Genomic DNA, 15,757 nt, shown 5'->3' on the forward strand with positions numbered 1-15,757 from the left:
TTGCAGGTGGTTAGTCGAGTGGCAGCTCAGCAAGGATTTGACTTGGATCTTGGATACAGGCTACTGGCAGTATGTGCAGCCAACAGGGACAAATTCACTCCAAAATCAGCTGGTAGGAAAAACTTTTTTGGTGTATTACTAATTCTTGGATGTCATACTCTGAGCAAATACTACCTACGACTCTCTTGCATTCATTAAAACATAAAACCAAAACTGAACACGTATTTGGTGGTAATAGTGCTGCTGCTTTTAGCATTTCAATGGCATGCTGTTCTCAGGATATATGACTTTGGAAATTTGTATTTTCCCCAACTAGTGCTGTTCGTTGCCCTGTTTGATCTTATAGACGATATGTTACTTCCAGAAGCATGGATATTCAGTAATTTCATGGTGAGAATGAACACACTCAGGCCCTCCATCTTGGTAAACCATTGATTTTCTGTCATGTGCCAACCTCTAAATCTTTCCTGTTCATTCTACACTGCCTGATATATCTATTGCCAAACTTTTATTCCTTGACTGCATGTGTCTGTGCAAACAAGTACCATGGTCTCTTGTAGATCTAGTCATTAGCTTTAGAATTTTGAGCCAAGAGTAGGCAGTGGTGCTATTGCTATAGTAATAAGTAGCCTTTTTCCCAGTATTTTATGGCAATAATCTGCTGTAGGGCTCTGATCAAGTAGCAATATTTGATCATGATGTATTGCCACTGCTTCTCTGTATAGTAAAAGTAGAAAACACACTTCAGGGTCTTTCTGCTTCTCACATGTTTGATTTAACTGGAGCATTTAATTCTGGTTCTCCTTTTCTTAGCTGATGAATGTCAACATAATGTGCACTGGCTTGGAAAACAGGCAGATAACTGTTCCATTCCAGACTGAGCATGGATAACTTTTCTGCTTCGTACTGAACTGGTATGCAGTCCCCATTCTGGAATATCAGAAAAGGTTACCTTCTTCCAAAACAGTAATTTGTAGTCAGCTGATTGGGTGTTAACATTTCTTCTCAAGTTCCTTTTCAGTTTTTTTCAGCCCCAAACTTCTTTACTCATGGCTACCTTTTGTCCTAAGTGCTTTAAGCTGTTCCTCATGCAAAAGTGGCTTTCACATCAAGGCATATTCACTGAACTTACTGATTTTTATTTTTTTCTTTTTTTTTGTATGGGAAGGAATAATTAATTATATTAAATATCAAATAAACTGTCTGATTTTCATCCTGGAAAACTGTGTGGAAGATAAAACATTCAGTTGTCCAAGCACAATCTCCCTTTTTTCTGCATTTCTAGTAAGTTACTCCAATAGTTAGCCAGCACATCTCTTCTTGATTTTTTTTTTTAAAGCCAAATGAGGATTTCCAGCTGTGAGTGCATTAAGTGAGACATTAAAACTTTATTTCCTTTGAAAATACGCTGATTAAAGTAGCCATACCCTCTGTCTTATCAACTTTTACTGAGGAGTGTCTCTATCAGTGTGTAGGTGATGGTGAGGTTGTGAGTCTTTGGATCTTTTTGTGTTGTAGTTCTTTCCTTTTAGGGCTTGTATGAGGAGATAGCCTTGAAAACTGTTGGTCAGTCATCACGTCCTAGAAGAGCCCAGTGTCAGTGTGTGACTTCTGTCAGTAATTACTTTTTGGGAATATATGCCTTTTTTTCTTTTTTTTTTTTTTTTTTCCCTCCAACTCTTTACCCTAGCAATCTGTACAAATTTCAGTCTTTCCATTGTTAATTGATACAATACTGGGAAAGCTGGTAGTGAAATCATGTGCTCTTCTCTCAGTGTGTTCTAAAAACCTTCTCAGTCCCGTTTCCCAGTTTCATATACAACTTATTTATTTCCAATGATCTTAAACATTTGGCTTCACAACTAGTTTAGTTTTACCATGTATGCAGTTGTTTCACCAGTTATTCCAGCGATTTCATCATACTCATCCACACTGTGTTTTTGAGTGCTCTTATTGTCTGTATTAAATACTCATATTTTGGGGCGTACCATAACATATTTTGTGGAATGTCACCTATAGCCCCTACTTTAAGGAAGTCACATTCACATACGATCTGCAAGAGCTACATCATTGAATGCGCAACGTGAAAGACTGACAGGCTGGGATTACAAACGTGACTTTTTTTGAAAGGGTGAATTTCCATGTCTGAGTGCATTAACATATTCCAGTTTCTAAAGCAACAGTGGCTCTGCTCCCTCACTCAGTTTTTGTAAAAATGTTGATTGTCGTTTGTTTTTTTTGTAAACAGTGTGCATCATTGAAAGATGCCTTTCATGACTTGCTTAGGTTGGTGTCAAGGATGCTTGCATGTTGTTTTGAGTAACTCATCCTTTTTTCCTGTTACATCTATTGAAAGACACCTTTAACACTTCTTGCAGTCACTTGCCTACAGAAGTCCCCTGATGTAGATATCAAATGGCATTATTTTTAATGAGTAAGCATTTGTTTTTCCCTTCTTCCACACTTAAGGGAAATTTACAACAGTTTGAATTCTTTCCTCCAGGTATGAATGTAATGCTGCCGAAGGGATCACTCTGGAAACGTTTTTAATCCATATTGTGTAGTGTCTGACATTCTGAAATGCAAGGAGAAAGAAACCTTTTCTAATTAAAATGCATTTGAGTAGCTAAACACTGGGGAAAATACTTGCACCACGTCCTTTCAAGGGCCATGCACTATTAATGCCTCTTTACAGCTTAGGCCAAGGCTTGTTGACTGATGTCCCGCGGGCTGGGACGCCTGGAGTGGCCTGGCAGTGGTGGCTGGCATCTTTGCAGCTCTGCCATGTGGAGCAGGTGGACCACCCCAGCCTGATGTCCCCCAGGTCTGCTGGTTTGCAGAGGCAGCTGAACCAGTGTGATTGGTAGTCCGGCTCCTCTTCTCCGGCAATTCCCAGCCTGAGCTTGCTCAGGGACCTGTGCTGGCAGATGAGGTTTTGCTGGTATGGCTTGTTTTCTTTTTGACTGGCTCCCTGAGCTGGCTCTCTGCAGGACCCCAGGAGACTGAGAGTCCCCGTGGCAGTGCCTGAGGGTCTCGGTTATCCCCGATGGAAGAGGGCTGGAGGCTGAGGCCAGAGGGCAGAGCAGCCAGCTGCCAAGGTGGCTCAGCTCTGTGGGAAGCTCACAGCCCTGGCTCACGCAATTGGCCCCGCGCCGTTTCATCCCAGTTGGTTTAAACCATTTTGGTGGTAGATCCCTGCTAAGCTGAAGAGGTTGAGGAGTGACAACAGGAGCTGCAGATGGCAGATCAGAGTACAGGCAGGCGGGGAGGGAAGCGGGGAGAGATGAGAGGCTGGAGCCAGGTGGGACTGTAACCTTCTCAGCTGTCGGCTCCTTATCGTTTCCCATCCAGGGCCCTTTGGTGTTGCCGAGGCAGTGTTTGGTGGTGTCCTTCTTTTACTTGGCCATTGACATAGTTAACAATTAGCTAATACAAATTGTTTTGGAGAATGCCTTGAGGGGAGATCCGTGTGGCATGAAAAGGATTAAAAAGTTGTCATGCGTGCTTTTAAATAGTAATGATGATTTAATGACTGTGCCTTTTGTCTCTGCTTTCTGGTGTTAGTACCTGAAATAATAGCTGTGCCTCCTTTTATTCTTCTAGCCCATGTTTCTGCATCTGGGCTGCTGCCTCGGCAGGAGGTCAAATACAGCGTTTCCCGCCCTGAAGACAAATGACAAAGCCTTTAAAAATACATGTCTCTCTTTCGGTGACAGCTGCTCCCCAAACCTTCCACGGCAAATTCCTTTGCCTTCTTGTGACACCTATAGGGAATGGCCCAGCAGGTTGACTGCCTGCTCATCTGCTTTCAGACTGCAGCAACCTCAGTCGGGCTTAGTATGTGAGCGCATGGGTGTTTGCATATTCTTTTTTTTCTTCCTTAAGCCTGAAGAAGACCTTCTTTTTGAACAGCGCTTGCTTGGACCTTTTCTGAGCATATCTACTGCTTTTGTCCTTCCTGTAGAAGATTTTAAGTTATTTGGTAGCTTTATTTTAAGGTCTGCTGTTCAAGTAATACAGAATTCACTGATCAGAGTGTTGATTTTAAAAAAAAAAAAAAAAGGGGGGGAAGAAAAGAAGAGAGAGGGAATAATTTTCTGTTCTGGAATATTTTTTTTAAAAATGCTTTATCAAGCTCCTGAACTTGATTGCTCATGTAGCTACTTTTACTTTTGTCAGGAGGCCAAGCTGAGGCCAGACAAGGGGACGACAGGATGAGATCATACAGGGAGCTTTGTCGGAAAAAGACAGTGTTCAGTATCTCTGTAAAGAGAGAGAGGGAGGAAGGAGCCTGAGGGCAGAACTGTGCAGAAAAGGTACTTTAGCAATCACGGAGAAGCTACAGCAAACAAATGCTCTGATAGCTTCGATGGGCAGCTAAGTGTTAGATGTTAGAGATAGCAACCCCTTTTTGATACTGCTTTGTTTTCAGTCCCTTAGGCTCTGCCTGGTGTCCTTTTGATTTTACTTTTCAAGAGCCGTATTACTTAATAATCTAAATTTGTATAAAACATAAACTAAAACTATGGTATTTGAGGATTTTACATTCTATTTTATTTCTTTAGCGTTAATCATTGTAATAGAACTAAAAATAATAGGACTGTTCTTAGTAGATACGATACCAAAGCTGTGAATAAATTGGACCATGGGTTAACAAAGGTATTTGCAGTGAGAGTACTGCCAAATGATGGTGTTAAAACATCACTGGCAAGATACTGAGACATAAGGTATATCCTGATCAGGGTATATCATCTCACATGTTTCACCACCTTGCTTCAAAGCGATAGTGTGGAATGGCCAAAGTGTATTTTGGTGTATTAGCAAATCAAACTTACAGAAATGAGAGAAAAGGAGAGAAGAAATGAGGCTACAATATGATTGAGGAAAAGGTAGAAAGTAAAGATAACCTCTAGATTATGGAGGACTGTAAGGCTAGATGAACACTTTGCCTAAGTTTCCAATAATAATGCTCACATTATCTGTGGAGACAAGGCAAAGCGAGGCGGCTAAAAGGATTACAAGTATAAAATGGAAATTACTACAGCCAAGGCTGATGGCATTCCTCCAGCTTGGAGGCACCGAATGACCGGCATGCCTGTGTTTGGAAAGAACTAGCATATGAATTGTCAGTCTCGTGCCTCACACCAAAGATTTTGAGCAAATCAGTCAAGTCAAAATGGTCTGTCGTGACTGGAGAAGAAATACAAATGCTGTACCTGTACTTAGGAAAGTGGCTGATAAGAAGTAGGCAGTTTTATGAGAGCAGAGTAGAAGAGCTTGACTTGGGTTGTTCATGAAATGAAAGCTGAGCAGAGTTAGAAATGTATGTAAATACTAATAAATAAACAACTTAGAACAAGAAGAGCTATGAAGCTACAGGATAGCGTTGGCAAGAAAACAGAAGTGTCAATTGAATAAATTACACTAAGGGGGAAATTCTGAACTATTAGGGCAGCTGCATTTTGAAAAGGTTTTCAGGTAAAATGACAGCAGGGAAGGAGGAAGCAGAGGAAAGGAAAATGGAAAAGCAAACTGCCTTTTTAAAGATAAAACTCAATAAACGTATGAAACTGACTGTATAATGTGGTTTTTGATGTAGTTGGAAGCTGGTTAACAACCTTTTATCTGTGTTGTCCTAAATTCTTGCTACGTTTCCATGCAGCTGACTGATCCATTGGTACTTAAAGTTAGTGTCCTGAAACTGTCCACTTGACACTCTTCATTAAAATAAAGGCATGATTTTCTTTTATCTGTTACCTTCCAAAACAGCTTTTGATGCAGAAGACTGACTACATTTCAGGTGATCTCTAGGTTCACTTCCCAGCTCTTAGCACAGATTCTTACTGTGTGCCCTTGGCCGCTTTGCTCTCTGTTTTGTAGTTTTTTGTCTTTGAAGCAAGGATAATAATACACCTTCCATCTCACTTTTATTTGTCTGGTTTAATTAAATTCAGTATTATGCAGGACAGAAACTACCTCTTCCCCTGTAGGTATGTATCCACCGCAGTAGAGCCGTCGTTTCAGCTGGGACACTTATGCTTTGTTATCATAGAGATAAAATAATTCTGTTCTGGAACGTATATTGGCAAGATACACCTTTGTTGCAACTAAGGCTCTCTTTCCTAAAGATTTATAGTGCGGATACTACAAATAAACGAGTAATTCGTTCTTAATTCATTCAGATTATGGGATTAGTTTCATTAGTTTCTGTTAATGAAGTTGGCACCTCCCCTTGACCAAAGGGAATCACAGTCAGTACTGTTGCTTGGTGGCAAGCAGCATTAATTCACATCTGTAGTCTGTGACAGCCACTTCTACATTGACTGCAGGAAAGGAGATCACAAGGAAGGCACAGTGGACTTTGCCCATTTGTCTTGCCCATGAGTTTATTCAGAACAAAATTCTGAAAGATCTGCAGTTTGGAAAATTATATCGTGTATCTTGAGCCTCCGTCAGGTTGGCTTGGAATGTGGCAGACTAGTCAGGAGTCAGCTCTCAAACATCTCGAGGTGGAGCATCTGAAGAGCTTGTAGAATGAGAGATGCTCTTCCCCACAGGGCCTTACTTGTTTGAGCTGTTCCTGTTCCCTTCCTCTGAGATGTCTGCTGATGATCCATTTGGTCTGCCTTCTACTCAGAAGAAACACGATGGTACTTGTGTCAGACTTTCATTATCCTCAGGTTGGCAATTCCTCTTCACCGTAAATGTGAGTTTTAGAGCCTCATGACATAGCAATGTAGATAGGTATTATTTTGCTGGAATGGAAATTTACTTCCTTTTTGGCATTCACTGCTCTCTTGTGCACTTGAACACCTATGTTTATAAAGGAGGTTGCATGGTCCAGCTGCTGCTGCTTTATCCTATCTAGCCAAAATATCATGTGGTTTATCTGGCCTGTTCTTTTTGACATCTGATAGGTTGTTGTTACCATGGTACCAATTGTGACTTTGAGGGATGTAGCAGTAAAACCCTGCTGCCAGGTTGGAGCATTTTTGCACTAATGCCTTTACTGTAGCACTTAGGAAAATTGCAGAGACTCAACTACAGCAACAAACTAGCTCTGCTGTTGTCTTAATTTGTGCCTTGGATTTTCATGAGGCTGGTACTTGCCTGAATGCTCACTTTGTTGTGGATTTGAAGTGTATAATGAATTAGCTCATCATGCGATTCCAGGGTGATATTTTTTCCTAGTGTGCACGACACACTTTCACTTGGACTGGAACTGGCATTCTCCAGGGAATATTTCTGTTGATTTCTATCACTGTTTTCTGTCTTCTGCTTCATGGATCCCATATGTGCTGAGAGCAACTGAAAAATTGGTGATAGAGACAGAGCAGAGCTTGGTCTCAGTGTGAATTTTGATGTTTTATTTTCTGTTGTTGTTTTGAGTAACAGATCTGTCCCTCTGAACATGAGGTAAGTCACAAATGGAAAGTAAGAAGGGAGGCAGCTGTGAAAATGTACATATATTCATGGGAGAGAAGAAAGCAAACTCTTCAGAATGGCGTTTGCCCTTTAGAAGTTACCTTTTCTCAGCTTACAGCATGCAGTCCTGAACGTGTTCCCTTTTGAGCTGCAGTGCATCCAAATGTGCCTCACTGCCAGTGCTCTTTTATCAGCCTGTGTGTCTTGGAGGCATTCAAAGAAGTTTGTGAGGAGTCCAGCTATGCGAACAGTAACTTCCACGGGGACTGGTAGCTTTTTTGCTGCTGGAGGGCTGAACGACTGAAAGCATGAACTGTGCGAACAGATCAGATCATCAAGCTCCAGGACAGCAAGTTCACTTCCTAAATACAATTGAGATTCTACTCGTCAAAATTTCAGACCCGTTCCTAATTCCTGCAGGTTCGCAGCCATGTAGTCAGCCTGTAAAGAAAAGTTCTTGCTCTGAATACTCTGGAGACAATACTCTGTGAAACGCACTGCTTAGTTGACAAGATGTTATATGTGGTATTTCTCTTTAAAAAGAGAGATTTCCATGCTGAGAAGTCTTACTGAATAAGTGTTTTCATGTTTCGTCTTTTTTAATGCTCATGTTCAAGGACACCTGTTAAAGCATGCCCATAGCAAGGTATTTACGTAAGTGCTATGTGATAAAATACATTTATTTAAATATCAGTTATGATTCTTTGATTATTCTTTAAGGATTCATCATCATAGGTTGTTCTAATTTGTCTTGGTCTTTGTGCCTCTTCATGAATTCAAGGAGAAAGACCACAGAATAACAGAAAATGGATTTGAGAGAGCCATTAGGTAATATATTCCCAAAACAAATGCAGTATTGTTCCTTATAACGTGTGCTGGTTTTTGGAGAAGTTTGGTAGAGGTTAGTATGTTCATGTTTGATAAGGCTTCTGGATTGTTTCCATTTTATGGATTCTTTGTGTCTCGACTCACTTAAGTTTCAATAACACATGTAGAGAAACCCATCAAATGGGCTTTCCTCATGAAGTTTAGTAGCTTAACAATAATAAAACCCAAAAGGTGTGAATCTGAAACGAGAAACTTAAGTTGTTTTGAATCTTATTTCTGTGACTTAAACCGGGCTTTTAGGAAAGTATGGACGTGAAGTCCAAGAAACAAGTCTATGACGGTGAACGCGTCTCTGCTCCTCTAAGATGTCTCCATAGATGTAGTTGTTGTTGGGGCTGGGGCTTGTAGGTAGGATTTCTTAATGTGCTGGAAGGAAAAAATTCTCAAGCCTTAGGATGCCTGGATATTGTGCAGTTCTAAGCAAATCTCTTTGACTCTTATCTGTCTCTATAGTTGATATCTCTGTTGCACCTATGCTTTGTTGCTGTGAATATGTATTTCTACTGTGCGCTGTTACAAAGAACCAATGTTTCTTTGTGTTTTGTATGAACTGAGTATCTGCTCGACTTCAGAGATTCACTCTCAGCAAGACTTAAAGTAGTAGCACTTCATCCAGAAATGTAGCTTCTATGAAATATGTGATCAAACTAATGGTTAAATGCAACCACCTTCAATATATTCCTTATTTCTTTGAGAAATGCCTGCATTTAAAGTGTGCTGGGGTTACTAATTTCAGTGGACAGAATAAGTTACAAATTTTTAAATCCCACCTGCCTGTGTTGTCATTTGCCAAAGCCCTGTTTAGGGCTCTGTAGATTTGAACCTGCAGCCACAGACACCGATCCCTATTTTCAGGTTCGCAGACTGGTATAAAACGTGCATCTTCTAAAGCAAGCTCTCACGGGAGACATAAATGTAAACATTTTTAAAGGTAAATATTACTGTCTTGGCTTTGAACTCGATAATAGAAGGCTGAGCAGGGGCTGCCCCTGAGGAGATAAGTTGAACACCAAACATCTGCGTACAAAGCAGGGTATTTGTTTCTTGTGCAATAGACTCCCCTATGATTGTCTGGTCAGACCCAAATGACATTAATCTTGCTCACTCTGGAAGATACTGTCTTTCCATCATAGAAAAAACAAATGAAATTATTTAATGTATTTACTACAGAAGCAATTTCAATTAAGGCAAAAAAACAGAGAGACCTCTGGGTTCTCAGTGTGAAAAATGACTCACTGCTGGTCTAAAATGAGATTGGGAGATGTAAATCGGTGGAAATTTGTAAGTTGCTGTCTCCCACTGGGAATGTTGGAGTGGTCCTTGAAAAGCCAGATACCATTGCAAGCAGTAAGGGGGTTTTGATTTAGAGGTCTTCTCATATTACAGCGAAATGCATGTGCTTGTAATAATTAGCAGTAACTACAGTAACTGTGGCTTGACCAAAGGAAAAGCAACAAGGTACTGGAGTTGTCACTGTTGTGCTGTCTTGAGAGAAAAACCAAAGACTTCAGATAGATTTTTGTTAGAACCAAAATTGTGTAAACCTCCTTTCTCTGTTCGTTACAACATCTAGCATGCTTTACAGGACAGTAATTTTTTTTAAAATCCTGATTTAAAATGTTACTCAATTTAGCTAAATATACATCCAATACCTAGGATGAGCATCATTGTGAGCTGGGGAAGGGCTAGACTGACATTGTGGTCCAGCAACTGTCAGAAGGGAAGAAAGAAAAAAATGCTTTTCCAAAAGACAGAGATTCTTTTTTTTTTTTTCTTCTTTCAGTGTGTGGAAAAATTAATAGGCAGGGACAGAGTCTTCGGTTGGAGCAAATTGTGTTCATTTGATTCCTTGCAGCCAATTGTTGCTCCCAGCATAAAGAAGGAAGGCAGAAGCTCCTCAGCCAAGGCGGTGGCGTTACAGTATGATAGCTGCCACTCGAGGAGTTCCTGCCTCTGGGCTGCTCTCAATAAAATCAAAACAATTGTGTGAAGCTGTGCTTGGCATGGCATCTGGGGACTGATCCACCTTTTAGAGAATCTTGATAGAGGGGTGCAAAGAAGTGTTCTGTTGCCTGTTTTGTGTAAGCAGGATCAGGCCCCATGCAGAATAATTCAGTGCCTCTAAAGGGACGGAAAGCTGTGATGAGAAACAAGAATAATGCCCAAGAACATAGTCCTCAAGCCTGTGACACAGAGCTGGTGGATCCTCAAGCCGCTGCTGGAGGCTCAATGGGATCCTTTGCTTATTGACTGTAAGATATCTCTGACACACACCAAAATTCAAACAGTTCAAACTGAGTGAGTATTATTGCTAATATGAGAACCTAAACCACATGTCTGGACAGAGAACGCAGCTGAGCAGAGCTGAGCAGCCAGTCTTCCTGTAGAGTCCTCTCTAGGAGCTAGGCTTCAAACAAACGTCAGTCCTTATGAAGGACAGCAGAGTGATTTTCATCATCCCTTTACAACAGCTATGTATGCAGAGGCATTTCAGCCTTTTTCTTTTTTACTTTGATTGTAACGTGTGGCATAGCAAACATTGAAGGTGATGTTAGAAAAACAGAGGGGAAATCCTGACTGCCATGTCTGACTTGGCAGTCTCCTCTGGTTCAGTCAGCACTACACTACAGACTGCCAGACTTCTGCAGCTGAAAGTATGTTCTGTGTTCCTCGAATTTTCTTGGTCTGGTAGAATTCACATCTTTGTGCATCAGTGACAAATGTATGCTTTCACTCGGAGAGAGTGGAAGAGCCAGAGTCTCCAACTCTGGGGAGGGTTATGTTTTCAAATCGAGGGAGGATGGGAAATATATTGGCCCCACATTTGATTAAATCTTAAACTGGTCAATCAGATAGTCTTAAACTCTATAGAAGGATGATGATGACCTCTTAGGATAGTCTTCAAAAAGCTAACACTGATACATGGCTGACAGTCTCTGCATGATACAAATAATTCTGGAGGGGAATTTTGTAGAGAAGAAAATAACTAAACTGAGGATCTGGAAGGAATTGTGAGCATGTATGTGCATCTGTTGTGAAGTAAATGTATTTGGACTATGCTTTGAAAACATGTTGGAAACTTGGAATAGTCAGATATTAATTATATATGTTGTTCCATGAAATGAAAACATTTATTCTGCAGGTGCCATTTAGTCTACAAAGGTGAAAAAAAAGTCTGTAAAGGATCATTGTTCTATTGTATTTATTTGCATAGGTGATGTTTTTATCTGCCTTTCATCTCTGTCCAAAACTCTTTACTTATCATGAGGTCAATAAAGCTATAAAGGTCACAGAGAGATTGAAAATATGGAACTACTCTTGAGAAAACTCATGTGTGCAGAAATAGTTGTTTTCTGTAGCGATGATGGAATTACTTTTTAAGGTTCCATGTCTAGAAGTATTATTTGTTAGTGGTGCCTTTTCTGAACTCATCTCCCCATCTCTGGAGAGAAAACCTTGATTGCTGGCTGCACAGGATGCTGAGAAATTGTGGATTCTGTGTTTTCAGTGTCCCCAGACCAAACATCTTCTGCCCTGCACATTAAACGGTGTCCATTCTTTTGGCAGCCCTTTCTAAGTTTTTAAAGGATTAGAAGAGTAGAGATGACAGAGTTGAAATAGGTCTATTCCTTTTACTGATGCAGCAAAAAGATACGGAGCAGAGGAAAAGGACAGCGTATGCCTGCTCTGCCTGCAAAGCTGGCAAATTCTAGACAAATGAGTTGGTGTGGGTGAGCCTGAATCTTAGGGTAAAAATAGAAATTTTAGGATGAAAAATCTCGATGTGTCCAGGGAAACCCAATCATGTGGTAATGCAAAATCCAAAGTAATGGGAATGGGATAATGAAGTCTTGCAAGATCTGCAGGTAATAACGTGGATCTCATTATGGCGTGTGTAAGTTACTAAGCAAATAATATCCCCATAACTAAAATTACTAGCTAAATGAATTTTTTTTTCTACATGTCCTTCAACACCAACATGTCAGCCTATCTTAGCAAACTAAATGGCTTTAAAAGAACTGTGTTAGTTCTGTCACTTAAAGCATATTTCTTTAATAATCCAACTGGTACGTTCTTACTCTGTTCCTGTGTCTACAAGTGCACTCATGGCGTAGATGGGTAGTTGATTTCTTTATACCATCAGCTTTCTCTTCAATGTAATTTGAGTCTGGACTTTTTTAAACTTTTTTTCCAATGTTCTTTTGAAAGCAGACCGTTGGGTATGTGGCAGCAGTTTTTGAGTAAATGAAGGACTAGCCATCTCGTTACATGCCCAGAGTTGTAAATGGGGCTTCTGAAAATCACAAAATCAGTGGGATTTCTCATGGGTATATTTCAAAGACCTGTTGGTATTTTAGCTGTGTATTTACTGGTACAATTAATGCAAACTGCGTAACATCCTTGGCTGTTCCAGTTGCTCGGTGCAGCTCAGGCTCCTGGCCGTGGTTCCAGTGGCCGTGCACCCCACCCCGGTAGCCGTGCAGCACAGTTGTCCCTCCCTGGGTTTCAGCATCTCGGTACAGAGGATCAGGGAACCCCGCAGTGAGCTTTGTAGATGAGGATTCTGATAGATGGCAGAGAGTTTTCAGAAGTTCTCTTCGGGGTTCCTTGTTTGTTTTGAGTAACTCTTTCTCTAGTGTTTTCCATAGTGAACTCCCTTCTTGGTTTTCCTTCTGTTTTCCTCTTCCCCCTCCACTCCTGTATCCTTCCAAATCCACCTTTAATTGTAGCTGCTTGCAGTTAATAATGGCTGTCATGTATTCCAGGTTTTAAAAGGCCATAAACAGAAGAATGGGCTGAAGTATCTCAGTTAAAAGGCTTGTTCAAGATGCTATCTGTGCACTGAATACAATTGCATGGGCATGTTAAAAGACATCAGATTTTCCTCTAGAGGTGTTTAGCAGAGCAGCCTGGCAGGAGCTGGAGCTTTGATCTTGCTGCTTTGCTCTGGTGTGTGTGCTGCCGAGGCACCTAGCTGTCTTTTGGCCTCTGGGACTTGGAACTGTTATTTCTCTTGTCTCAGTGAGTGATGTTCATGTTCTCCACATTCTTCATGCAGTTGTTTTGGGTGGGGTGGCTTTTTTTTTTCATTTAATGCTTTATTATTTTGTGTTTGTTTTTATGTGATTTTAAAATATCCCAAATATCAGGACATAAAAGCCATAATTCAAATGAACAGATAAGATGTTTACAGAAGGCTTCTCCACACTGCAAGAACTAACGACAGTGAAAAAGGATTCCTATATAAAATTAATTTCTCTATAAGGTAGCTGCTTACTCATAAATTTTCATTTAGTATATGTGGAGCACAACTTCTTGCTCTTTATTTACATAAATGGAAACGATTTTCTATCTTTTGAAAAAAAAAAATGACTTGGAAAGACTGGACCTCCCAATTCACAGTATTAGTGAAATAACTGTCCTCTCTCATCATTCTTCAATCATGAAATTGTCATTATTCACTGGGGTCGATGCTTATTTTCTGAGACATGCTTAGCCTCTTTTGCATGTTGTGAGTGAAGATGAGTTGTTTAAGTGCATTCCTGAATCAGAACCTTAGCTCTAATCCTTCAGTCACTGCAAAGAATAAATGAGGGGCAAAGACAAAGGGCCAAATTAAAATCAACGAGATTCTATTCAGATGGGCTCTGCTTCAGCAAGCACACATCTAATTATAAGCACACAAGTAGGCTCACTGACGTCAAAGTTAATTAAACTGCTTAAATTTAGGCACATGCTTAAATTCTTTGCTGAATCAGTATTTTTGAACCAAGGAATAATGGGACAGTATTGCTGGCCCAAAACATGATTTTGTGGATGGGAATGAGTTTAAACTCCCCTTTTCCTCCACCAGCTCTTCTGAGGTCTGTCTGCTGGCATTTTATTTGATTTGCAATGGTGAAGGCATGTGTCAATATGTTAAAATTTCTTAGAGTGTTTGCTAACAATACCTCAGACGTGACAGTTGGATCTCTGGTATTTTAAGGCACCTTTCCTCCATGCAGTATGCGATGTAGTATGGCAGGACTGTGCCCAATGCAGTAATCTTTTTAGCTTCCTTTTTACTGGTGCCACTCTTATGAAATGAATCCCGTTCGTTGTCCAGTCTCTGAAAGCCAAATTATTAACTCATTTTCATAACAAAACCAGAAATGAAGAAAGCACGTAGACAGAAGTGTTAAATAAAGAATGCCTGTCATACAGAAGCAGCTTTGATTCCTTTGGTTTCATGTCTTATTTTAATTTATGATGTCATAAATAAATAACCATTATTTGTTGGCCTTGAATCATTAAGGGCCTGATAAGAGTTTCCCCCATAGGAATGCAAAGGACAACATGATACTTCTTACACAGAAATGCACATATGGGAATTTCAGCCACGTTTCGTAAATGAGCTGGGGCTGGTAGTGAGCTTTTAACTGTGCTCCCTGCCTAAATAACACAGTAAAGTTGCCCTGATGTACTAGCAGGGGATTAATCAGGGAGGTGTGCTGCAAAAGATCAGATTTCTTCCACTTGGTAAAATTCACGCCATGGGGACTTAGGGGCTGCAAAGGAAGTTAATAAAGTTATCAACAGCAATAAGTTCAAAAAAGAAAAGCAGGTAAGAGAGCTAAATAAATCTAGACTTGTGTTTTAAAAGGTACTCCGTGTGTACATTATCTACTAACCATTATTTCCTGGTAATTGCCTGAGTCTAAACCTTAAATTTAATCATCTTCCTTTAGATACCAGGAAATGACATGTAGTCATTTATGTATTCATATGTTTCCTTTAAAAAAATAAAAAAAAAATTGCCTTCCCTCCTGATGACTTTTGCATCAGTTTCACCAATAGTGACAGAAAGCTGTTGCTTTTGGAAAAGTGCTCTGTTACCTGTGTAGGCTGCCTTGGGTAACCTTGCAGTCAGTATTTGTCTGTATCCTGTAATTTGTTTCATGCCAGTTAGCAGCTATATTCGCAGTCTGGAGTAGCATGGTGTAACAGGTGGCTTGTAAGTCAGGGCTTCAGTTTACCTTGGTTCCCTTTGCCTAGGTAAGGTAAAGTAAGGAGAGGAAGAGAGAGAGGAGCCGTTTGAACAATGAATGAGAGACCTTTCTCGAACGAGAGCGCTGGGCTACTGTCAGTGACACAGCATCAGCCTTACTCTGTTGAGTATCTCTCACATTATCCTCCCCTCTCTCGTAGCAGCTCATCATCCTGCCACAGGTCAAGAGTATAACCTGTAGAGAGTCAGAGGAGCTACTGCAGCTGCTGAAGTTGTGTGCATGGAATTAGAGGAAGGAAGCAGCCCATCGTGCAAGCAGCTTTCTCATGAATATACTACAAATTGTCTTTTTTGCTGGACGTCATCTCAGCCAGCAAAGTTGAAGAAAACCTCAGGCCTGAATGGCTGATTTTTTGGCCATCTTTTTTGTGGAGTATTCCTTGACTGCATCCTATG

At 40.5% G+C, this 15,757-nt stretch overlaps 1 protein-coding gene across 1 annotated transcript in view; it reads left to right on the top strand.

The window, feature by feature from the left end:
- ZMIZ1 (zinc finger, MIZ-type containing 1) overlaps nucleotides 1-15,757 on the top strand; it is a 157,688-nt gene that overhangs the window by 30,189 nt on the left and 111,742 nt on the right. Inside the window, 1 exon segment of the mRNA XM_009884558.1 lies at nucleotides 7-112. Coding sequence (XP_009882860.1) covers nucleotides 7-112 — 106 coding nt within the window.

This window comes from Charadrius vociferus, unplaced genomic scaffold, assembly GCF_000708025.1.
Source record: "Charadrius vociferus isolate BGI_N301 unplaced genomic scaffold, ASM70802v2 scaffold655, whole genome shotgun sequence".
NCBI lineage: Eukaryota > Metazoa > Chordata > Aves > Charadriiformes > Charadriidae > Charadrius > Charadrius vociferus.